This window comes from Molothrus ater, chromosome 4 (assembly GCF_012460135.2).
Source record: "Molothrus ater isolate BHLD 08-10-18 breed brown headed cowbird chromosome 4, BPBGC_Mater_1.1, whole genome shotgun sequence".
NCBI lineage: Eukaryota > Metazoa > Chordata > Aves > Passeriformes > Icteridae > Molothrus > Molothrus ater.
The window spans coordinates 65,891,455-65,916,333 of NC_050481.2; the positions used below are offsets into that span (position 1 = coordinate 65,891,455).

At 37.9% G+C, this 24,879-nt stretch overlaps 1 protein-coding gene across 2 annotated transcripts in view; it reads left to right on the forward strand.

Moving 5' to 3' along the window:
* Nucleotides 1-9,104: 9,104 nt before the first annotated feature.
* Nucleotides 9,105-24,879, forward strand: part of CTBP1 (C-terminal binding protein 1) — a 182,988-nt gene continuing 167,213 nt past the window's right edge. The window contains exon 1 of one of the 2 annotated variants that reach the window (XM_036381728.2): nt 9,105-9,245. In XM_036381728.2, coding sequence (XP_036237621.1) covers nt 9,197-9,245 — 49 coding nt within the window. In that variant the 5' untranslated portion in view covers nt 9,105-9,196. The remainder of the gene's footprint in view (nt 9,246-24,879) is intronic. The other variant, XM_036381727.2, reaches the window with a different exon arrangement.

The following is a 24,879-nucleotide window of genomic DNA, read 5'->3' on the forward strand; positions in this document are numbered from 1 at the left end:
CTTAGAGGCTTCCTTTGGCCTCGTGGTATCCAACATGAGGCATTTGGTGTGGAGAAAAAACCACCAGGCCCACAGGTCTCTGTCTGAATTTAATTAGCCACAACTAAATTTCTAACCTAAATGTCCTTAGATGTGATTTCTTATTTACTTTCAGAAGAGAGCTTTCTTTTTTCCCCACTCTTTCTTTTCCACTGCACAAGCATATGTTTTTTTAATCAGGAGTTTTAAGCTGTAAAGCACAGGTGTCTGAACATCCATGGGATACTTTTAATAGTAGATCTGTGACAGATGAACCAGCTTTACATGTGGAGTAGGCACAGAGTCCATGTGCCTGGCATTTTGATGTGGGTTTGTGTCTTTCTTGGAGACAAAAAAACCCCATCAATAAATCAATAAAAGGTTAAAAGTAATCTTTTCTCCTTGCTAGTTCAAATCCTTTCTAGCAATAGAGATTCGTGAAGTTCACCAGTAATTGTTTCCTTTCTTAGAGAATTCATTAACCAAGGCATTAGCCTTTTTATTGTCATGAGCACTGACTAATTCTTTGTATCCTGTTGTGCTTTCTCAGGTGCATTAAAATATTAAATACATATTATTCATTTGAGTTTCTGATTCAAATAATGATAATTTTCTGTTTTGAATTAGAAGCAGTTCAGTTTCACTGCTGTTGTCTCTCAAAGTCCCTGAGATTGTGTTTCATTCATTGACACACTTGCTGTCTCTTCTATCCAAATCTCCAAAAAGGAGGAGGGCTTCCAGCTCCTCTGCCTGTTCAGAAAAAAGAAACATGAATGGAGATTGATCTTCTTTCAGTGTAATTTTCTTTCTTTTCAGACTTTGAAAAATGCAGAAGTGATTAACACTGATCTAACAACTGACTTATTTGACATTTCTGGGTGGTTTTTATTGGATATTCCAAGGTACTTTGTAAAGCAGTAGTTGTGACAGGGCACTGGGCTGTGGATCTGTGTTGCTTTACAAACCAAAGCAGCTGTGGGTGAGGTGAAAGATGCACCCATCAGGTTCAATTCCACAAGTAAGGAGAGTAAGAGGCAAAGCAGGAATTCAACATGTGAGTGAATCAGGTTCATGATGTTAGACCACACCAAATTCTTTATTTTCCTTCCTTTACATCTCTTTATGACTAAGACTGAGGATTGTTACAATGGTGGTCTCCCTGAAGAAGCTTGTGCTGAATACCTGAAATGGAAGTTTTAGAGATATTGTTTGATGAGAATCATAGCTGCAATATTGCTCAATGATTGTTTTCTGACACTAAAGAAATCAGTTCAATTTTACCTAGAAATGTACATGTCTTAGGTCACTAGCCTTTAATAATTTTCTAATAGCTTGAGTTCTTCAATGAAGTTTAATTCATGACCTAGAAATCTGAGATAGCAGACATGCTTCCCATCTGTTTGTAGTCATACACATCTGCAGAAATTAATTTTCAGCAGTGAGTAATTTTTGGCTTGTGGACAGATGTATAAATGAAAGAGAATGCTGCTAAGGGGGGAAAAAAAAGCTCTAGGAAAAAAAAATCTTTATGGTGAAGACAAATACATCATGAAAAGCTTGTAATGACAGAATTACTACCACAACCTCTTCTACTGTTTTCACCATATTCCCTGTCAAAAAGGCCATTTTACAGTCCTATGCCATAAAAATAGGGGCTTATGATTATCAAATTATTGCACTAAATTTTGGAAGGCATTTTATTTGGTGCTAAAGTAATTAAAAAGAAAGAATAGTCCAAAAGGGAATTCAAAGTATTAAAAAGTAGTGGACAATATGTCAAAAGCCCATAAACCTTGGTTTTAGTTGTGTGTTGACAAAGAGAATTCTTGGCCTGATTTTGAATATATTTATCAACAGGAAAAAACACCTCCATTCACAAATAGAGAAAAAAAATGCTGATGATACTGAAGTTCTCTTCCAACTTGGATGATTCTGCGATTCTGTGAAATTGAATTCAAATTTTGTGTCATAAATGCAGAAGAGGAGGCTGTTGGCTGCACACCTGGGGCAGAGAACCTCATCCTAGAAAGAGCTGACTTTGCACCAGTGATGAAGAAACTCCTGGAGTGAGTGCAAAGTTTTTTAATCTCAGATGTGGTCACTGAATGTAATCAAGGTCTGTGAAAGAGAGTGGTTAAAAGTTCTTCTGCTTTTGATATTGATGTGACTGCTCCTGCAGTTACAAGGCTTTGTGTTCCAGCACTCACTAATCAGGATTTTGGTGACTTTCTGTTGAATTTAAGGATGCACAAGTTTGACACAATTTAGGATCAGAAATATGACTTCCTAGGAGAGGATCAAGGAGCTGCAGGTAGAACAAGGGATGGCTTGGTGATACCTAAGAGGTGCCTGGGCAAAGAACATGAGGGAGTTGTTCCATCTGCCAGCCAAAGCTGCAAGAAAGATCCAATCCCTGGAAGTTTTAGCCAAACTGACAAGCAAAACCAGCCTGTAATAAAGGACACCTACTGCTGGAAGAGCTTTCTGTGTGCTAGGGTGGAGTCTATGGCACTGGCAGTTTTTAAATTAAGATGATTTTCAGATGTCTCTTAGGTTTACATTAGAGACATGGGCAGTTTGATGATTCCAGCAGTATCTTTTGAGTCTGTGTTAGTAGTACTAATAAGTAATTACTTACTTCAGTTTTACTTTGCACTTAGGATGTTTTTTGTGCACCCCTGTGAGCTGAGCCTCACTCTTCTGCATTTTGTAGTTTATCTCAGCATTCCCTAAGAATGTAAGGGGTGGCCACGTGTCAGGAGGGGCTGCAGCCCCATCTCTCCATGTTCTGACTCCAGAAGTGGCCACTGGTTTGTGCTTGAAGGAAGGATCCTGTTTGTTCTGCTCTTGCTCTTTTAATTCAGCACCTCATTTCTTGGCAAATGCTGGATGCTGAACTAAACAGACATTTGGTCAGTGGAACACAGTGCAGTCGTTGCTGACTGTGAACAAAGCACGTGCTGACATTTTCCCTGCCTTTGGCATTTACCAGCTTATGGATTTCTGACCTGGGTTGGTGGTGTGGTTGTTATTATCAGTGGCCACTGATGTGTTTTCCATAAACTTATCTTATCCCTTTTAATAGCCACTTAAGTTTCTGGCATCCACAATACCTGTGACACCAGATGTCACAATTTAATTACATAGTCCATGACAAAGCTTCCTGTTGTTTTTAATATTCTGGCTTGCTATTTCACTGTGTGCTTCCCAGACACTGAGTTAAGACATGGAGAGTATTTAGTGTGCCTTTGCTGTATTCTACTCAGTCATACTGTCTTCAGGCTGGGGGAGTTTTTCAGCAAGCTATTTCATGCTTTGGACCATGCTCACTGCCTCTTCAGGCACTTTTTCTACTCCTCCATCTTTTTGAGACAGATTCACCTTAGATTTAGGTAATGCCATTAGAATGTTTTGGGGTTTCAGTCCTTTTCTGAGTAGCTAATATGTGTTTTGGTGTCTAATTCAGTAATGGCTTCATTTTTGTGATTAATTTATTGATCTTGAAGCTCCCTGTACAGTTTCTCTTAGACTGTACTGACATCTAATGGTAAGGCAAAGTGGCTTAGCCATACTTAATGGCAAGATAAATTGTCTGACAGGCAAATATAATTATATATTTCCTTCTTAATTCAGTATTAGGTTTCATAAGACAAGATGGAATAACTTCAATTTGTGCACAAAAAGGCTGACATATACTTTTTCTTCTGGCAATTAATCTCTTTTTGTCCTGCTCAATGTGCCATACTTATTTTTAAGTGTAACTTTAATCTTGGCAGGAATATTTTGAGCACAGTGATAGTAATGTGATGGTTTCATACTGCAGGAGTTTTCAGTGTAAGTCACAGGATCTTCAGGAAAGGATGTAAGAGCAAAAGCTGTCCTGCAGAACTCCCAAAGAGGATGTTCCAGTGCTGTTGTAGCAGTCCCTGCTGCATTTTGAAGAAATACCCAAACAAAAGTCTTTGTCCTCTTTTTTTAGGAGGACATTTGAGGTTTAAAGAGGACAAACCTACTTGAGGTTCCTCCATATCTTTAATTGGAATTTTTTCAAACAGCAATGGATAAATACTGCTAAATAGTACTTTTATAAATGGAATATAGAAAGAAAAAAAAAGTTCAGATATTTCTCTTTGTTATATTCCATGTTTAGGTGTAGTACACTGTATAATTTTGAGACTAAAGCATTACCTAACTTTCATTATGAAACACCAGTCCTCTGGTCAAAAATTTCTGTTTTATACAGAACTGATACTGTTGCTACTGACATTAGAAGGGTTCAGCTACAAATTGTAGAGCTTTTTAAAGTAGAGTGTTTCTTTCTTACATCATAAACTTTATTTTTCCTTTTTCACAGAATTAGAGCCCATAGCCTCAGAAAGTTGACTTCTTTATTGAGTAAATACATCTTTAAGTTAATGTTCAAATAAAAGACAATTCTCTTAGCATTTTTATGTCATTTTACTTTTGTCTCTTCATCAACACAGTTAGATCCTCTTTTTTTTTTGTTTTTGCCAAATGTAAAATACTTTGTTTTGTACCACAGAAATATTTTGAAATTTAGATACATTTCCATTTCTGAGTAATAATGTTGAGGTATGTTTGACTTGAATATAAAGATTTTTTTATAGTGAAGGTGATGAGACACTGGAACAATTGCCTAGAGAAGTGTGGAGACTTCCTCATTGGAAGTGTTCAAGGCCATGCTGGATGGGGTTTGAGTGACCTGCTCTAGTGGAAATTGTCTCTGCCCATGACAGGAGGGTTGGACTAAATGATCTGTTTACTAATTGAAAGAAACAGTTACTGCAAAACAAAATGTATAATTATTTAGGAAAATCAAATCGTTTCTAACATGAGGAAAAACACTATGAATATATTTATTTATTGCTTCCAGGGCTGTGCAGAATGTTACTTCAAGGCTTGTGAGGTGTGATGGAAAATAGAGATGTTGTCAGTTTGGGTGGGAAGGAAAGAGAAGTAAAACATTAGTCAGGCTTGCCTTGGAAATTTATCTGATTTTTGATCATCAGAACTGATGGCACTGGAATTTGGAAAGTAAACTTAGAATGTTTCTTTTGATAGCCTAACATCATACTTTTTGATAGTTTTTAGTAGAAAGAAAAAATATCTGAATAATTCACTGTAGCTTCAGACAAAGGAGTTTAAGCTAGAATGGCTGAGTTAAGTGAAGGCTGAGATTCCCAAGGGTGACACAGATCTTCATGGCCTTATCCTCTAATAACCTGGCACTCAATTCTGTGAGTTTAATTTCTGTTCTGGATTTCTTATGCTTCATCTTGTGATTTGGGGTGGCCTACAAATCTATGTCTGCAACTAACAGTGGGGCAAATGTAGAAATCAGTCTCTGCAGTTTGTAGCCTGTGGATGGAAGTCTGTGCTCAGGAGAGTTTATTCTCTGGATTATGGTATTTGTTGGGTCCCCAGGATGAAGGAGGAACTGAGAATCTGACTCCATGTTCTTAGAAGGCTAATTTATTATTTTATGTGCTTATATTATATTAAAGAATGCTGTACTAAAACTATACTAAAGAATAGAGAAAGGACACAGAAGGTTACAAAGAATGAAAAGGAAAACTCGTGACCCTCGCCAGAGTCCTGACACAGCTGAAGTGTGATTGGTCATTAAGTAAAAACAATTCACATGAAACCAATCAAACATGCACCTGTTGGATAAACAATCTCCAACCACATTCCAAAGCAGCAAAAGCCAGGAGAAGCAATCAGATAATTCTTGTTTTTCCTTTTCCTCTGAGGCTTCTCAGCTTCCCAGGAGAAGAATCCTGGGCAAGAGGATTTTTCAGAAAATATGACAGTGACACTGGATCCCTTTCAGAGTGAGGTAACTCATCAGAGGTGATGCACTTTTCTGTTCAGATCTAGTTGAAACTGGCCCATGCCAACCTCCCCCATTAGACTGATGCAAAGGAAATGGTCCAACACTGCATGATGCAACATTTTGGGTTTGAGGGGAGTCCTCCTTGTGGAATTTGTCACAACCCACACATACACAGGGTGTGTATAATTAGCCTACTGTTTGCTCTCTTAAAAAAATTAATTTCTTAGTTTGCTTCCTTTTTATCCTTTTTCTCTGGAGAAATCATGGTTTTTGAATGGGCCTTCCTTCAAATCTTCTCGCTCACAGCTAATGTTTATCCCTCATTCATTACCTGTATTATCTGTTTTGAAAAGTGAATTCAAAGTTGACTTACTTGTTTATCTTTTCTGTTTTAGCCTGTAGGATTTGCTCTCTCTGCTGGAAATATGTTGGAGAATCGCTTTTCCTTTTATCTTGAAGTCTCAAAATAAAGCTTTTCCTTTCCTAAGAGCTAAATGCTCCAGCAATACCCTGAGACTTAGTCTCTTTAAAAATACACTGAAATAATCTGATTAACTGAAGGAAAAACTCTAATATTGTTTGCAACAGTGTGTATTTTGATCTAAAAGGTGTACTGCTCAAAAGGGCTCTGTGCATTGATGGTATCTCAGATGGCTTTGTAGATACTACTTGACATATATGATAAGCACTACATGTTCTTAAATCACTTGGATTCTCCCTTAAAATATTGAACTACTGAAGTTTGGTCTTAATACTATTTGGTGTTCAGGTATTCATCCAGCACCGTGTGCGTATTTTTAGTGAATTTCTCAAAGACAATTATTCATGTTGTGGTTTAGCAATTGCAGTAACTACACTTCCACAATTACAAGGCTTTTGTTTTGCTGGGAAGCACTTCCCATATCATCATCTGCCCCTTCTGTTGGAACATGATGTGTAATAAAACTGTGTGAGGGTTCAACTTAGAATGGTGCTAACATGTTAATTTATTTTTTGCTCAAATATTTTTTAAACTTATGACAACTTACTAACAATGAAATAATGTTAAAACAATGCTTGAAAGCAAAAAAAAATACTTGATTTATATGGCACACTTTGAAGCTACTGTAGACAGATAGAAAACATCTGGTGACACTTTCAGTGGTAGGTCAATAGTTACAGATGGTCTGTTGTTCACAGCTGCCATCCAGCTTTGTATGCAGAGTGACTACAGTGGGAAAATCTTTTGCTGAATGAATAAACAACACAGCACAAGGAGGCAGCAGGCCTGGATGTTTCTACAAGATGGGAAATTAAATAAGCTATACAAATTTAAACTAAGATTAGTGTTTAAAATGTTGATTATATTCTGGTTTGGTTTTTATGCTTTAGATCTTTCTATGTTTCTGTGCCTTTCTATGTTATGATCTTTTTATGCTGTGATCCTTCCAATTGAAGGAAGTAGATTATAAAACAGAAATGATAAGCAAATAAATTAAAGACTAGTTGAAGGCTGATCCTGTGCACAGGTTTGGGGTGTTGGCTTAAGCCAAGGCTGGTGGTTATATAGTTTTATAGTTACATAGTTGGCTTATAAGATTATAAAATCCATGTTAGATTTGATGTAATGCTTGTGCAGTCTTATAACACAACCACATTCAATATTAAAGAGCATTGTATTTTGGAAGAATGCCAATGTTGAGAGATGTAAAAGTGAATTTCTAAAATGGCAACAGTCTTTGTTTTTTAAAAAGTAAAAAAATGGCATTCTGCATTCCTCATCAATTTTTCTTCTCCCTTTCATGATGGGATGTTATATTCAACTGGAATCTATGCAAAACAGCAGATGAATCTTGAATTTGAGGATAAACAGGTGTGAGGGGAAAGTGAAGAGGACAATAAGGTGAATTAAGCATTAAAAGCATGATGAATGTTGCACACTAACTCCATTTTAAATTAAAAAAAAAAAAACACAAAGAAGGAACTTTATTAAAAGTCCAAATGCACTGAGCCAGGGCAGTGCTGGTAAAGATACTTAGTACAAATACAAATGTGCAGTTCTTGATACTCAAAATATTTTTCTTTATAATTTCATTTGCAGTTCATGAATCTTGATGATATGTTAATGAAATGTGCCTATGTTTGGTTTTAGTGCAGTTCAGCCTCTAGAAAGTAACAAGCAGATTTCTAGGTTCAGTCATTTGTAAGGCCATTTAATCCTATCCACTGATGTTGAAAGCTGCTGGGCAGGAATAAAAAGAAACAGGGAGGTGGAGTATTTGGCTCATTTTAGTGTGCACAGTGCTTGTACTACAGTGTGCTCTGTGTTTGTTTCTCAAAGTCTACTCAGATATTGAAAAGTGAATAAAAGTGGTGCTCTGATGATGCTTTTTAGAGCATCTGTATCCATAGTTTTACCACATCCACTTGCTCCACCTGCATTTTATATTCTACTGCTATAATTAGGCTCTCATTGAGGGATTTTTCCTCTTCTCTCCCCATCCCCCCTTCCCATTTCTCAGTGGTTTGGCTTAAAATGCAGCCTGCTTGTTGCAATGCCCTTCTGCTGCCTTGCCCAGCTCCACAGAATCTGAAAAGTGCCTGCCTGGATCTGCTGCCAAAGAGCTTTGCCTAGTCATGCATAAACCTGCTCCAAATGCCATTTGGTTGATAGAGATGTTGGCATTCCCTCTTGTCACCAGGATGTGTTTCCCTGTGTCTCTGCCCCTTGACTTGGTTTCCTTCAACTTGCAAGCTGAAACTCTGGATTTCATTATCATCAAGAGCCCGGAAGTTAAGAGTGAAAGAAGTATTTTCTCTCACTGTGAGCTTTGTGATGCAAAGTTGTGGCTTTCCAATTTCATCTCAGGTGATAGTGTTGCTGTCAATTTATAGGAATATGGACTTGTGCCTGCCCAAGGTGCCTGCATTTGCTGGTGGTTTGTTCATTGGAAAGGCAGAAAAGTATTTGAAGTGAAAAGGCAAAGAACAGCAGCTGTCCTGGAACATTTCCACACTGGTTGGTCCAAGTTGTGCCCTGTGCTTTGTATCTCTGTGCTTAGAGGACAGTTTGCTGTGAAATAAATACCAATTTACCTAATAAGATTTAAGAACTTCATGAAGTTTTTTTAATTCTTTAGATTACATACGGATCATCTCCAGATCATCTGGACAAAGGTGCTAAAAATGATGTATAAACTTTAAAAGCTTTAAAAATGATGTATTTTAAAGTTTATCTTTCTCTTCACAGCTTATAAAAGACTGAGCATTTCTGCCTGGTGTGAGAAGAGCATCACCAAGCTGTGTGGGGACGTTCTTTGAGCTTCCACTTTTGTGTCTCTCATGGACAAACACAAAGTGAAGCGGCAACGTCTGGATCGCATATTTGAAGGTTGGACATTTCAATTTCTAATGTTAACTGTGTTAGTTTTGTGGAATACTGATATTTTCTCTTGGTCATTCTGGGTATTTTTAATTGAGTTGTAGTTGCTGTTGAGATAATATTGAATGTGCACAAATGCTAGTTTTTGGGTGGAAACAGATCTAGAAAAATAAGAGAAACTAGTCTGTGACCTATTCTAGATTTGAGTTGGCTTTCATCTTAGCATTTTACATCATTCTACTCAAACACTATAAAAGATTGTGGGTTTGTGTAAAACAACAATTTCAAAAGGGCAAGATGACCACATAGTGCTCTCAGGAGTCTTTCTGTACAGGCTTGCCTCATGTAGATTGATTTAACAGCTTGTATCTGATCCTTGAAAGAAAGTAAAAAGTCAGATGAAAACAAAACAAAAATTGCAGGAGACCCCCAAACATTAAATGAATATGAATAAAAATAGTGTGAATTCTAGTGAAAGGACTTGTAATCATTTGGGTCTGTCATTTTACTTCAGGTCACAAATGACAAATTGCATATTCTTGCTATTCTCTCCAAAAGGGCTTTTAGAGCTGGTATGAAAGCAGGTTGAGGAATAAGTTGTACTGTTTTTAATGAATGGTCTGGACTAAATGAATTTTTATATTAAAATCTTTGTTTCTCACTAAAGGCAAGGGAATAGTTAATTTCTTTTTGACACAATGGGAGACAGTGTACAGACTGGTGGGCACATGCATCATTCCTAATGATGTGAACTGGTGGTGAAACCTTTGCCTCCTCCACATGTTGGTCTTGAGACCCTTTCCAGCAGCTGTGTTGTGTGAGGAGTCCCTGGCAATGGATTTTTACCCCTTTCTTTGAGCCAAAGTGAGTGTGACTCTACCAAGAGCTACATTGAGAAGCTGACTCGTAGTAAAACCTTTTGTTGGCGTATTTTCCATTTGGGTAAATTCCTCAGTCCCAGTCACTGCTCAGCTGACATGGAAGGGGCAGCTGGAAAAGCTCAGTGGGGTTGCTGGGACTGTTCAGCCTAACACAGCCAGAGAAAGGGACATTTCATCCAAGTATCAAAGGGTGCAGCTCCACGTTTGGTTTGGGTGATGAATCTCCTTGTCAGTCTTCCAAAACTGGCCAAGCCCACCCATGGTTACCAGGTCCACACTGTTACTCTGTCCCACCTAGGCTGCTTGGCCAAGTGGCCAGAACTGCTCACTGGAGAATGATCAGAGAAATGGGGAAGTGACTGCAGAGGATGATGAAATTGGGAAGGCTGCCCCACTTTCTGTGCATCTCTGCTGTTAGATCAGCTAGAACTGACCTAGGAGTGTGCATGCTCCTCTTCTCTGCTCCCAGTCTCAGTTCCCCATCCTAGAGTTTCTGTATCCAACTCTTCAATAAAAAATGGAGAATATTAACTTTTTTTTTTGGCCTGTGTTAGTCAGCTGAATCAGCAAGGTATGAAGAAGAATGACAAAGCTGTCCCTTCTGATGGCAGCCAGCAAGTTAGAGCAGCTCAGACCACTCAGTGCAATCTCAGCCTCCTTATGGGCTGATTATGTTGAGCAAAAGAACAACCTAAGAGGCAAAAAGTCTGTGATGATGTGGGAAGAAACATTGCCAGGGACAGAGGTGACAGACCAGCAGCCACTGGGACTGAAACAGCAGTGGCTTCCCCCAGGCTTTGTGCTCACATCCAGTGATGCTCTTTTGTCTGGCTTGTTTTTCCCTGCCCTGCACAATTCACTGCATCCATCCTATGGTAAAATCTGCTTGGCCATGCAGTGGAGGGAATTGATCCACTTGAAAAGTGATGTAGGAAAAAAAGGGGTTTTTTTCCTTCCTTAATCCCATTTACCAAATAGCTAGGTTAGAAAAAGAGAGTGGGAAGGCCAGGCAGAGCATGATCATGAGGAGAAGGGGTAAAACACTAGGTATGGAAACATGCCTGACATTTTACAGCTGGGGGAACCCTAGTTTGGCTCCAAGTGTTGGAGCTGTGTTCTGCTCTTGTGTGTCTGTATGTTCAAATGTTCTTTGAGGCTTGTAAACCCATTTCCCTGATGATGACTTCAAAGAGTGTAAAAAGGGATAAAAACTAGGGGGGTTGGTTTGTTTTATAATGGCTTTTTTTCTACATATATCCTGTTCAGGTTTAAAAATTAATTATGCAGAATTGTTCTCTGATACTTGTACCTTTCATGACACAACCTAAATATTTTATATTTTAGCAATTTGTGTGATGTTTTACAAAGCTTAGGGAATGTAGTGAGCTGTAGAACTATTAAAGGTGGTTTATCTTTTGGTCAGCTTTTCTGTCCATCAGTTTGTGCATTGCTTTCTTCTCTGGAACTTTCCCTAAGAAGAGAATATTTTAAAAATGCACTTTATTTCTATTGCAAGTTCACTTAAAAATAGGCTGCAATAACTTGCTAACTACTACTAACTATGTATTTTTTCATGAATTCTTGAACATAATGAAGCTTAATGGAGCTCAGTAAATGATTTTGTCTCTGAGGTACCTATGATTCCCTTTGATGATTTCTTAAATATAAAATTGAATATTTGCTTTTAATCCCAAAGCTGTTTGCAATTATATTTTTTGTGCACGTTTCAATGCTCTGCCATTGAAGGCTGTCCCTTAAAAAAGCCAGGTATTAAATTCTGGTTTCTAACTTCCACCACTAACTGTGAATTATGCTTAGGCATAAGGACATGATTCGAGGCACTCTGAGATGCTAATATGAAACTCACTTCACAATTTGTAAAATAACATTTAGGATTCTTCCCTTGGAGATAAATGGTACCACGACATGTGAAAGATTAATTAGTTACTGATTATATTGTTCTTTGTCCCCCTCTCCGGTGATGCTGGTGATTGCAAAGCATAATTACAGAAGTATACATTTGGCAGAACAGTTGGAAGTGTCACAGTGCAAAAATAAAATGTGTTCATTTTGTGGGTAATTTGAAAAATTCAAAATGTTTTTGGCATTTTGAAAAGTTGTTATCTCTAATTAAGGTATTATTGTGCTTTATATTGTAACAAACTGTAAACAATGCTGTTTATTTGCTTACATTCTAGAAATCCTTAATTAAATTCATGTATGTTTTACTGACCATTGCTTGGCAGTTACCTTGGGCTGTCTGACTCCTCTTGCATTTGCTGGGTGCTAATAGATGAAGCAGGAAGGAACAGAAGGTGGCTGCAGGCAGGGGGAATGTCTGAATTGTCTGTCAAGGGGCTTGGTGAACACTGTGAATTATTTTTAAGTACATTATTTTTGGCTGCCTGAGCACTATATATTTATTATTCACTGCTTTTGGTGGGTTTCCAAGCTTTAGGGAACCCTGGTTGAGGAGGAAAGGGACTTCTCTCATTTCTTCCTGCTTGTTTGCACAGGTTTTAGGGATTAAAGTACAGCACAATGCTGGAAATGTTACTGGAAAATTCAGAGGACTTTCCCAATTCAGTAATTTCTTCCCAGAGCACCTCATGTGATATTTACACAGCAAAGACTGCAACATGTGCCAAGTACAAGTCTGTGAAGACCCTGTCTGTCCCCAGACAGGTGTGGATTTTTTGTTGGGATTTTTTGTTTTGTTTTTTTTTCTTCTGGTGTTGATAAAGCAAAAAGCATCTTAGCACTCAGAATGCTCATCCAATCATTTCCTAATTTATTTTTCCTTTTTGTGCAGCATTAGTGTTAATGTTATTCTTTATATGCATGTTGCTTCATCTTTTTAAAAAGTACCCAGAAGAAAAGTTGCAATGTATTTTAGCTATTTTAACAGTGATGCTTTATTACCTAAGAAATGAAGAGTTGGCCAGGATCACGAATTGGAAAGAAAGTGCTTATTAATGGGATGAATTTCTGAAATTTCAGATAAAATCTCTCATCTTTGCTTTTATGAAGGGCAGCCTTTCTTTGGGAAGGTTTGATTACTGGCAAATAGCCAAGTGTGATGCACTTTGAAGGACAGTAAAAGTGCATGATAAATGAATAGTTTCTTTTCAAGGAGATGGCCTGGGCTTGCATTCTTGATAAGAAAACATCTGTGTTTTTAGAGCTTCTTTTTGCTGCTTGAGATTTAATAAGATGAATCTTCAGTTTGTAGTTGATGTGGAATACATTGATGGTTCCAGGAGGAATGCAGAGGGAAAAAAAAAATCAGATATGAATTGAATTTGGTTGTCTTTCCAAATTGATAGAGAAATCTTGTAATAAAGAGTGACTTAATTAAAAGAAAAATATATTCACTTTCCTGATTTCTTTTGCTTGTGTGTGTAATAGCTTGGCTTTTTACCTAGTGGGAAGTACCAGGTTGACAAATACCAAGTGTTTCTTCATGACCATTGATGGATCCTGTCTAGTTTATGTAAACTGGGATTTGACCCCTTGCAGGGGCAGTTGAGTTTTCTTATATTAGTAAGAAGATGGCTTACTTTGGCAAGGTCTGGGCTTTCCCTGAATTTCAAAAAGGATCTTTTACTGAAGTTGGTCTGTACCATGAAAGTTGATCTATAAATAAGAGGAAGGAGGGATAAATGTTTCCAGGCAGTGAGTGCCCTTTGCTCTTTCTGTAAGTGGAAATTGCAGATGTCAGACTTTGCAGAACAAGAGCTACAGTTTTCTTAACATGCAAATTTGAACGTGTTCTTCGATGTCTCACTTGCTACAGATACTGGAGAAAGAAAGGAAATAATAAAATGCAAAGGCAATGGTAAATCAAATAGGGCTTTATAGAGTTCTCTTCCTGTGTACTGGTATTTGTACTGGGCATACTTAATATGCCAAATGTTTCTTAAAAAGGGATTAATGGGCTGCCTCATTTCGTGGTGTCTGACAGACCTCAGAGGTGGCTTAGTGAGGGATTAGGGCAGCAGAGGGAGCTAAAAGATTCCTAATATTTTATCATTTGTTTCCTAAGTCAAAGTAGCTCCTTTATAAAGTACCAATTAACCTTTGCAAAAATGTGATTTTCTAACCTTAAGTGCCTTCAGCAAATACATAAGCATTTGAACTGGAGTAAATTCCATTTCTCTGTAGCAATGCAGTATAAATTAAATTAGGAATTAGATAGTTAAAGCTACCAAAATCTTTCTGCAGGAACAGCCATCAAACCTTTCAAGTGTAGCAAATGAAAGTGTTTAAGCAAGCAGAGTTTTCTATGAAAAACCTATAGAAGAATATTCCATAAGTAAATCAATTTCCATTCAGATACAAGTGTTTTAACATAAAAATGCATACTTTGGTTCATTGCATACAAACATGTTTTAACCATTCAACACTATTTTTCTGTGTATTGCTTGTAAAAACTTTGAAAGCATTTTTGAACATGTGGTAATACAGAGAATTAGATAAAAGTTGCCTTCAAAGAACAGAGAGCATATTCTAAGGACTAAGATAAATTGACTTTAAAATAATAAAATAACAAATGATGCTACCAGGAATCTCAACAAGATTTTTTGCCTCTTTCCAAAGGAAAATGATCTGTATATATGGGTTATGTTTACCCTACTGCAAAAGCATCCTTTATCTCATTAGAATTAGAGTTGAAATGCTTATGCACAGGCTTGTGTTTGGTTTTTGGCTTTGTCCTTTATATCTGTATTTACAGTGCAAAGTGGTTTTTAGCTTTCTTTTGGCTTCCTGCAGTAACCTGCATCTCAGTCTTCACCTAGACAGGCTTTGGATTTGCATCCACTCAAGTATTACAATATTGCAGAGGTCTTACAGTAACAATGCAAGTTGTATGAAAAGGGAATTGGCTTAGAAGCCTCTTTTGCTCTAAGTGATACTAAACAGTAACTGCTAATGAAAATCATTGCTTCAGTAAGAAAATTTGAGGGGGGAAAAATCTATGGAGAAAAGAATCTGAGATTTTTAGAAAAGAGTCTGAGATTTTTAAGTTTTGCTGAAATGTTCATGTCACTGATTTAAGTTATGAATGTTGTAAAGAAAAACTGCAATTTTGTGGTGTCCAGCATCATGCATTTTATCTGTGTTGTCACATTTTGACTGGTATATTGAAGTAAAATACACTTAAAATAAAATACACTTGGTTATGACAGCAGCTGTGTTCAGCTGTGATCTATCCAGAAAGTTACATCTTGACACTGCAGTAAAGTCAAATAGTTTCCCTTAATGTTAGTGTCAAACACAGTGTTAAATACAGAAAATAATATAGCATGACACTGGTTTTACAGGGTTGTATTAATTGTATTTGTAGTATCAGATATTTGAGTCAGAATCCAGTACATAACCACACATCATCCTCTAATTCCTGAATAATCTCCAGAGAATTTATTCCTCCTATTCTTCCATTAATAAAAATATTTTCAGGCTAGATATTTAGCTTTTATACAGTGCAGATGCATGGCTGATAAAAATTTTAGAAGCTTTAGAAATCTAAAGTACTTGATGGTACTATGTTCTTATTTCTGCCTGGGGTCAGGGAAGATGCTCTGATGTTGCTTTGCACTGTGCTCTGGAAAACTGAACTGTACAAAGATTTAGTGTCTAGGTAAACATACTGAAAAATTTACATAGCCATCTAATTAAAGCAGTCATGTTCAGCTTTCACAGAGGCAGTTCCCATCCTCAGGGAAGTGCAGTCTGAGATGCAAAAAAGGATTTTATTTTGTTTCCTCCCTTAGTGCAGTCAGGATGGGAGTGTGATTATGCAAGTGGAAACAAGAAAATAAAAGTGGAGACAGTCTTTTAGTGCTGGAGGCTGCTCCATCCTCGTGTCCTCATTCCAGGAGGTCAATACTGAATTGAAGGGTGCCCCTCCTTGAACAGGAGGAATTGCATGGAGGGAGTACCCAGCAGAGATGTCCCTCCTCATCAGAGAAATCATTGTGGTCTGATGGACAGGTCATTTGGAGTTAGGAAACCTGTGCTTGTTTTATCTTGTTGCTCTTCTGAAGTCAGGTACCAGGTTAGAAAAAAAAAAGCTGCCTCTGCCTCTTCTTTTTCTGTGACAGAAAACAGTCAGAGATGTTCTGGGATATAAATAGCAGCAGGCTGTTGTAATACTCTTGGAATCCCTTTAAACTATGAGGCTTTGCTAATTGTGAAAATACCTGGCACTTGCTGCAGGTGAAATCACACCCTTTGGTACCACTGGAGATGCAGAACTCTGCTGTGGTTTGTGGCCCTGCTCAGATACCTAAATAAAAAACTTCCTTCTTCCACCCTTTCCTATGAGAACTAAATTTAAATTGCTTGCGACTTTGAGCAGATGTATTTGGGATTTTTTTTTAAAGCCAGAAATTAGCTGTTAAAAATTATTCATGTTTCTCTTTCCCCTGATGCTTATTTTTCAAAGTATCCTCCCATGCACTGAATTTTCAAACCTTTCATTCTGCCAATTAACTGGAGACACAGCAAAAAAAGACACCAAAAATTACAGGCAATGGCAGTAGGAGAGCAAATGATGAAGAGTAAAGACTCTTTATTCTTTTGATCCTACCTGTATTTTTCAGAAAGTTTCCTTGTGTGCTAGATAATGACACTCAAATACAATTAGTCTATGACTCCTGCTAATAGGTAATCAAGAATAATTATAAGTTTTAATTAAATACACGATAAATGCCTCTTTTTGTCAAGGAGTGCACATTAGAAGAAATAGTTTTATTAAGTGCTAAGAAAACTTTTTCCCAGGCAATTTTATCACTATTTCTTGTTCCCTGCTGTTCCTTTCTGTCTTGAAGATTGCATCAGTCACACGCATGTGGTTTTTTCCTGGGTATCAAATACCACTTAGGCAGGTGTAGCTTAATTTCCACAACATCTGCCAGTCATTTCTGGTTGTTGTTGTTAGTTTAGCTAACCTGCAGATGGTCGTGTTTGCCAGTCTGTGCAGTGCTCCACAGACTCCCATGCTTGTTTCCCGAGTGCTGCCCTTCACTTCCATGCAGGCATCAGCAATTTATCAAACTCAAATAATTTAGTAACAGTTACTTCTTCTTGTAATAAACAAAAACAGCTGTGCTCTAGCTATCCTTATCTGCATGAATGCATAGATTGTAAAGGGCTTTTCTGACAAACAAGACAGGAGTTTAGAATTTCAAACTGGAATTTAGGGCATGTAAGTCAGAGTGAGTCGACAGTGATGTTTGGAAACAATATAATAATGCAGAGAATGAATTAGTTACCATAGTAACTGCTTTGTTTTAATAATTTGGCGGGGCAATGAATAAAAGGAGCTCGGAAAGAAGTAGTATCGCTCTTGATTACATGTGCAACGAGAGAGGTTTTGTTCATTAATAGTGGAAATTAATTTGATTTTATAACAGATTGAAGAATGAATGTATAAGTTTCACTTTGGAAAGGCAATAAAAATGATGTACAGATTTTTTTATTCTTATTTTTTCTACCCCCTGGGAAAAACATAATCACATTTTACATTTTATTATGGCAATGCAGATTATTGATTTCTTAACAATAAAACATGCTCAATGTATTGCATTGTAAGCGTGGCTTCAATCTGTGTGCTGTGATTTGTTGCCTGGCAGTTGTTGGCAGCCTAGCAACATGCTTCAGTCCAGATCTGCAAAAGGATGTAGACACCCAGAGTTAGGAGTTACAGGAAAGGCAGGTTTCTCACTACTTCAAAACCCATCCAAAATCATCAGCACCTTGAAATCCCTTTGTGCTTCATGGATGAAATTCAAGTATACTGCACACTTTCAAGATCACAGAATCTCAGAATGGCTTGGAAGGGACCTTAATGATCCTCTCATCCCAACCCCTCTGCCATGGGCAGGGACACCTTCCATGAGACCAGGTTGCTCCAAGTCCTGACCTTCTGAATTTTCTTTCCTCTTGCAGATTTGAGCAGTTTTGTGTGCATTTTGTGACAAATGCAGGATCCTCAACAAGACAAGGCAGGATCCCCAAACTGAAGGAGCTCTTTTGGAGGCAGGTGTGGAGCCAGCAGAAGCCTCCTGTGCTCACAGGCAGCACGGGCAGCTGGAGCCTGTTCTGCAGAAAGAGGGAGGCACAGAAGGAGGTGCTTTGCTGCAGAAATTGGTGTGCAGAGCGTGTCCCACACCTCTCCCAGCTGCCTGTGTGCTGATGAGGCTGTGTCAGGAGACTGGAAGGTGTCATGGAGAAGGGATTACTGCTGATGTCCTACTGGAGCCTCTCACAGGGCACAGCCTCTAATTTGTGTCTGCCTTCTCATCTGCTGCCCTTTTTTTAATTCTCCTTGACTACTGGCAGCTTTTAGCTGGAATTTGCTGGTGAGTTAAATATTTAATTATGGAGGGCCTAGTGGGTAGATGGACAGACACAATTAGGTGAGCTTGGCTTCCTTTGAAAATCTGTCTGAAAGGTGCTCAGATATTGCAGACAGAAATAAGAAATGCCACCTCATTACTCCTTGGCCAAGGGAGTGATGTCCATCACCAGACCCAAATCATGTTCCCTCCCTAGAGCAGGGAGCCTTAAAGTTGATTCTCCAAGCATTGCTCCAAACAGTGGCTCCTCAATAGGTGAAGGTGTGTTCCCAGGAGCAGGGAAACCTTCTGTTCCAGGTTATCATCAATCCAAAGCTGATTAGTTTTTTGAAGGGAAGTTTGTTACCCTTTCTGTGTTGTTTGCTGCTGCCTATATAATGCAACCTCAACTCACTGTGTTGGGGGAAAAAAAGGGGATAACTAAGCTCAGTAGTGACTCAGAAAGGGAAATTCAAGCTTCTCTGTTCCCAGTGCTTCTGTGTGTGGAAGTTTTGGAAGGAGATTTAAAACTATGAACTGTTCCTTCTCTTTGAGGTGAGTGCCCCCATCACTGGGCTGTTCGTGTCCTTGACACTTCCCCTCTAGTCTCCTAAGAAACTTGCCCTAAAATAAATATTTCTAAAAACAGTGTATCATACCTCCAGACCATGTTTTCTTCCTTCTTCCCTTATCTCTTAGCTGTATCTGAATAAAATCAAATTGTGTTGTTTTTGAAAGGGATGCTAACTTGGTTTGAACTTTCTTTGGTACCTAATCCTTCACTAGAATTCTGAAATGTTTGTTAGTATAATCTTAAAGTTTACAAAATCCTTTCCTGTTTAATTTTTGTGTGTCAGTCTTTGAAACTTCTCAAAATGTCAGATGATTAGATGAGTTTTGCCCCCTATCCAAGATGTTGCTGGAGGGAAGTGAAAGGAAGTTCATTCCGGAGCTGAAAACATCCAGTGAAGAATTTTTTAGTTTTTGAGTTTTAGTTTTTTAGTGCTTCCTTTTATCTGTGTTAACCATAAATCAGTGGTTATTTTATAGACTCCTTGTGATTACAGTAATCAATAACATGACTGTATCCTGAAATAGTTGGTGAAAGAAACTTCACAGCAGCTCCAGAAAGGCACTGGTGCATCTGATAGTGTGTAGTCTTGCAGTCAAATGTGGTCTTTAGCTGCCTTTTCCCCTGAAATTCTGAGTCTCATTTTCTTTGTTTTTCTGCTTCCCTTTTCTAATGAGGAAATAAAATAATTTTTGTTTCATTCCTGGTTTTCTGATATTTCTTAAATTATTCTTTGTGATTTTTTTTTTTTGCTTGGTGATACACAAGTGGATTTCCACTGAAATTCATTAGCATCAAAAGTTATTTTTTTAATTTAATCTTCAACTCTGTTCCATTCACTTTGATTTTATTTGCATTAGTCTTTTATGAATGGAAGCACCTGCAAATATGTTCCTAAAAATCATAGCTTTCCACATAGTTTAAAATTATTTAGCAGTTTACTAAGGGATCACTCATGAAAAACACTCCTGCCCTGCCTTGAAATTGTGGATTCTTCCTTTTTAAAAGAAATGCCAATGGGGTTTTCATGTCAGCTCCCCTGGTGGTGCCAAAGGCTTGTTGGATACAAGCTGTGGTCTTTCCTGAGCCATGAAGTGCTCCAGAGGGATGTTTGACTTGTAGCTCCTGGAAATTTCCATCTAATTGGAAAACATATTTGCTGAAAGAAGTTTGTTGGATTGTTCTAGATAAAAACTTTGCATTTTATGCAGTTTTAAAAGCTCTCTTTCAAAGTTATTTACAAGGCAGACTTGTAACTTAGCTTAAACTTGCTTTAACTTACAGGCAGGTTAATCCTTTTGCATTGATAAAATTTGAGAGATCTTTCTGATAGGAAGATAGAGTTCAAAGTTAAAGAAGGTAGCTTAGGCTCACTCTATACTAGTCAATTATGAATGTTTAATTTAGCAGAAAAGATTTGAACTAATAATTGGGCTAATTGAGCCCAGTTGGCACATACAGGAGACCACTATTACATTCTGGAGCACTTATTTTTAATAACTTCATGCATCTCTTAAAACTCCTTTTGACTATATGTGACTACACATACACAACACAGATTACTTAAAAATCTAATAAAATATTTTGTCTCCAAAAATGAGATATTTAATTTAAAAAGCATGTTTAAACAGGTAGTTAGGGTATTCCTGCCCCTGATTCCTCAGTCTGGAGTAGCTGTGACCTCTAATTTGCCTTCTGTTTGTGTCCATTCTGTCTTTTGTGTCCCTTGTGCAGTTCCTTGCTCTGGATCCAGGTAATATCTTTTCTCCTCTTTTTTTTCTTCTTGATGTCTGAGTGTGGCAGAGCTTACTGTGTTATCAAAGCTGGACTCTGGTTCCTGGAATTCTTTGCCTGTTTGCAGCAATTCCATAGACCAGAACTGCCACAAGGTACAGAAATTAAAGCTTATCAGCATTTCTCCATGAGCACAGAGGTATATTTTCTGTTGAAAATCTTCCTTTAATTTGGTGTTACAATTGAACTACATTACATCCAGCATAAAAGGAGGTTGATTTATTAGTTGCAGTTAATTTAAAAGGCCCCTGAATACTCCCCCCTTCCTTCTGCAGTACAAGTGGCTTTTTTGACTTTTGGAAAATTTTCAAATGTAGCTGGGGCATGGGACAGACCCTGACTTAGGCTGCCAGGTTTACAGATGCCAGTGGTTTTATAAACCTTGAATTGTCTTTTAAATACAGACTTCATAAAACAGTAGAAGCAGAGTTTTCATGATTTGTAGAAAGTCCATAAATTTATACTTAATGTAGCTGGGCTACTTTGCTATTGATGTAAAGGGGTTTACAAATTTGAATTGATGTAAAGGAGTTACAAATTGATACAAACTAAGTTTTTTTTGGCAAAACTGCTGGAACCTCGTATTTTATGTAATTGTACTGAAAACTGTGACGTTCTAGAGAAGTTATTCTATGCAGCATTCCTTGGCTGTGAAGGACAGAGCAGGGGGAGGGAGGGCTAAAATTATACATAGGAACACATTCAAGATATCATCATATCCTTGACATTAGGAGTATAATCTGAGTTGTAGATTGGCAGTAATGCCTAATGATTTTGCATCCAAAACCAGATGACCTTGTTCTCCCCATTGATATATGCATAATGCTTTTTTGTGGTTTCTATTAATGATGTATTTCCTTTTTAATCAATTACATTTCAATTAAATTATGTCCTTTCAGTAGCATTAAAGGATTATGAGTTGAGAAAATAAAAACTAATTTAGTAAGAAAGTGTAAACTGGAAAAAAGCAGTTGATTTCAAAAAACCCTACTCCGATATTCATCTACTGATGACCATTTTAAGAAACAAGAGATGCTGACACTGTTGCCAATATTTTCTCTTTTATGACACCTAAAATACCAGGCCCTTGAACCAGTTACCTTCAAGTATTAGTTGAGTGTTCAGCTGCACCTGCTCCATCATCTGTTGTGACCTGTGGTGCTAATTTTATTGTAAAAGATGTTGTTCACAACAACAGTCAAGTTCCTAGTCAAGTACAAGGAAATATCTTTTAATATTTAGGTCAACTGAGCAACACTGATTTGGTTGTTACTTGCTAAAAGGTTTTTTGTAGCCTCCATAGAAGGTAAGGGTAAGCTAAAGCTTTTTCCTTCTAGGTTTATTTAAGAATAATATTGGTCATATGATCCTATCAGCAAGAAGAGAATTAGCATAGCTGCTGCTAAGACAAAAATGTATCTAGACTTGAGGTTTCAGCAGTTGGTAAGGTTATTTTAAGATGCACTCACCATTTGAAGATGTTCCATTAATGCTTGAGATTAGCATATTTTTTAAATGGCAGGAAATTTGATGGAAGCATTTAGAGTATGCTGGATGGGATGTTTTCAGAACTCAGTTTCTGTGAAGCTTGGCTATAATCCTCCCCAGTTTTATGTTTTTCAAATATGACAGTGTCTTCTCTAAACACATTTGTCTGGTTGAAAATAAAGTGGGAGAAAAGATTGCGTGGTAAACCAGGGTGTCATTCACTGAATTCGGTGTTAGTCAATTCAGAAGTGATGTGGAAAAAATGCATTTACAGAAGTTTCATTATGCTGGATAATAAACTCCAAAATACCATAAAAGCTTTGTGCAGCAACTGAGCATAATCATGGGGAGCTATCAGCTGAATCAGGTCATTAGGAAACTCCTCAGCTCTCATTTTCTCTGGCTACTTTATCTTCTTCCAGTTCTAATTTTCATATTTTTTACTGTATTTCATAATAAGGGAAAAACCATTCTAACCTCATGTTTCAGGGACACAGTGATGTCTGTGATATCTTAATTAAATCATAAATTACTGACAGCAGATTGATTATTGGTCTTGTAGCTGCAGCCTGCATTGACACTCTTGGGCTGCCTGTTGTGGCCTCCACCAGTCAAATGAGGAAAACGAGAATTCAAGCAGCTGGTGTGGTGTAAAGATGAGAACTCAACAGAAGTAAGCCATGCACTCAGGATTTTTTAGGTTTGCTGATGTGATTTGAAGGGGCCTTCCCCAGGTACCCAAGCTATGAGTGGCATCCTGTAAAGACCTGGGAGGTTGGTGAGGAATCTTGGAGCTGAAAGCAGGTGCCTTTAGGAAGGAGTTCAGGACTTGTCTGAAGTTTGTGATCTTCTCCATGGCTGTGTGTGCATCCAGCTGGCAAACAGGAGTGGGCAGCACTAACAATTCTCCTTGCAAGAGTCTGAATGAGCTGTGCTTGAAAGGTACCTGACTCAGAACTGCACTCTATGCTATTGATAGTCAGAACATCAAGTCCCTTTCTGGGAATAAGGAAGAAGATTTTGACCTACTTTAATGGAAGTGTAGCACTTAAAATATTCTGTTCAGCCCTAGGATTGAAAACAGTGTCCTGCTTCCTGCACACGAGTCCAAAACCCCTCTCCTGTTACCTTTGCAAACCTGTTCCTGTTCTCAAAGCCATAACCAGCAGGCACCAAGTGAAACTGCTGCATGCAGGTGTAGGAAATATTTCTTCACACATCAGGTGAGTTATGAAGCTCTACTGCAGATATTTTAGGTTACTGAAGTTTCACAAAGGTTGAAAGAGTGAATAGGTTCGTGGAAGAAAAATCCACTGGGTTTGCTGAAACAATTCTGATTGATAGAGCCCTTGAATGGCAAATTGCTGGTGGCAGGGAGAGATTCTGAAATACAAGTCTTGCCCTTTTTCATCTTCTTTTTCTCACTGTTCTTTTCCTGAATCTTAGCAGCAGGAGAAAAAAACCAAAACAACCACTATTTAACAAGATAGATCTTTGGTCTGAACCCATGACAAGCTTTTCTTGCACCCTTGGTTGTAGAAGGCTTCTATCTTCCTTGCCCAAACTTAGTAGAACTTTGGAGGGTCATTCAGTTCTTTGAGGCTTTCAGCCTCATTATTAGAGTCAGAAATTAGAGCTGCACTGCCCACCTGTAGTGCACAGTCCATAACCCAGCACTTCAGTGTCCACAGCCTCAGGTACCTGCTGCTGTGCATTTCTCATACTTCCCCATTAGCCCTGGCAGCACAAGAAATAATCACAAATTCAAATATCCATTTTATAAGTGTTGTAAAAAAGATTAATTTTACCGATCAATGTTCAGGGTTTTTTTTTTTTTTTTTTGTTAAGCTCAGTATGGCTGAAGTATTCAAAGAAAGAGATATAAAGGATATAAAAAAATAAAAAGCTCCCTTACTTGCAGTAATGCACAACATGGGATTGATTCATGTAACAGATCTGTGACTAGATCCCTACAAGTGGTGTGGTGTGTGATTAAAGGTACAGGAGATCAGAACAAGGAGTAGCCAGCTGTGCTCAGAGTCCTTGTGGCAGCAATTTCTGCCTGTAGTTGTTTTGTTATGTGTGCAAGGATGATAACACTCATCTGTCTGAGGCTTAACTCATTGCTGGTTTTACAGCAAGGTGAAAAGTCTATATATAGTTTAATAAAACCCCCTACAAGTTATTATAGAACAGTGTTACTTAGTGTTTCATAATTTGCCTATTCAAGCAACTGTCTGTATTAAGGAATAATTGAAACGTATTTACAGAGCAAATTTGAAAGAAAAATAATAGCATTATCAAGCTAAAAAGCTATAGCACATAATTATTATACACTTCATGATTCAGCAGCTGAGCTGGTTTTGTGCATGTAAATGATTTTTACCTAATGGATTATTGCAGCAGTGGTGAGTGAGCACACAGGACTCTCTGAAGGGTGTACCTTGAGGACACTGCAGCAGCAATATTTTGCTGTGTCACGAGATTTTATCATGCATAAAGGACAGATTCCTTCATCCTCGGGAGTTTCCAGATGGAAACCACAGATACATTTCTGATGCCAGTGT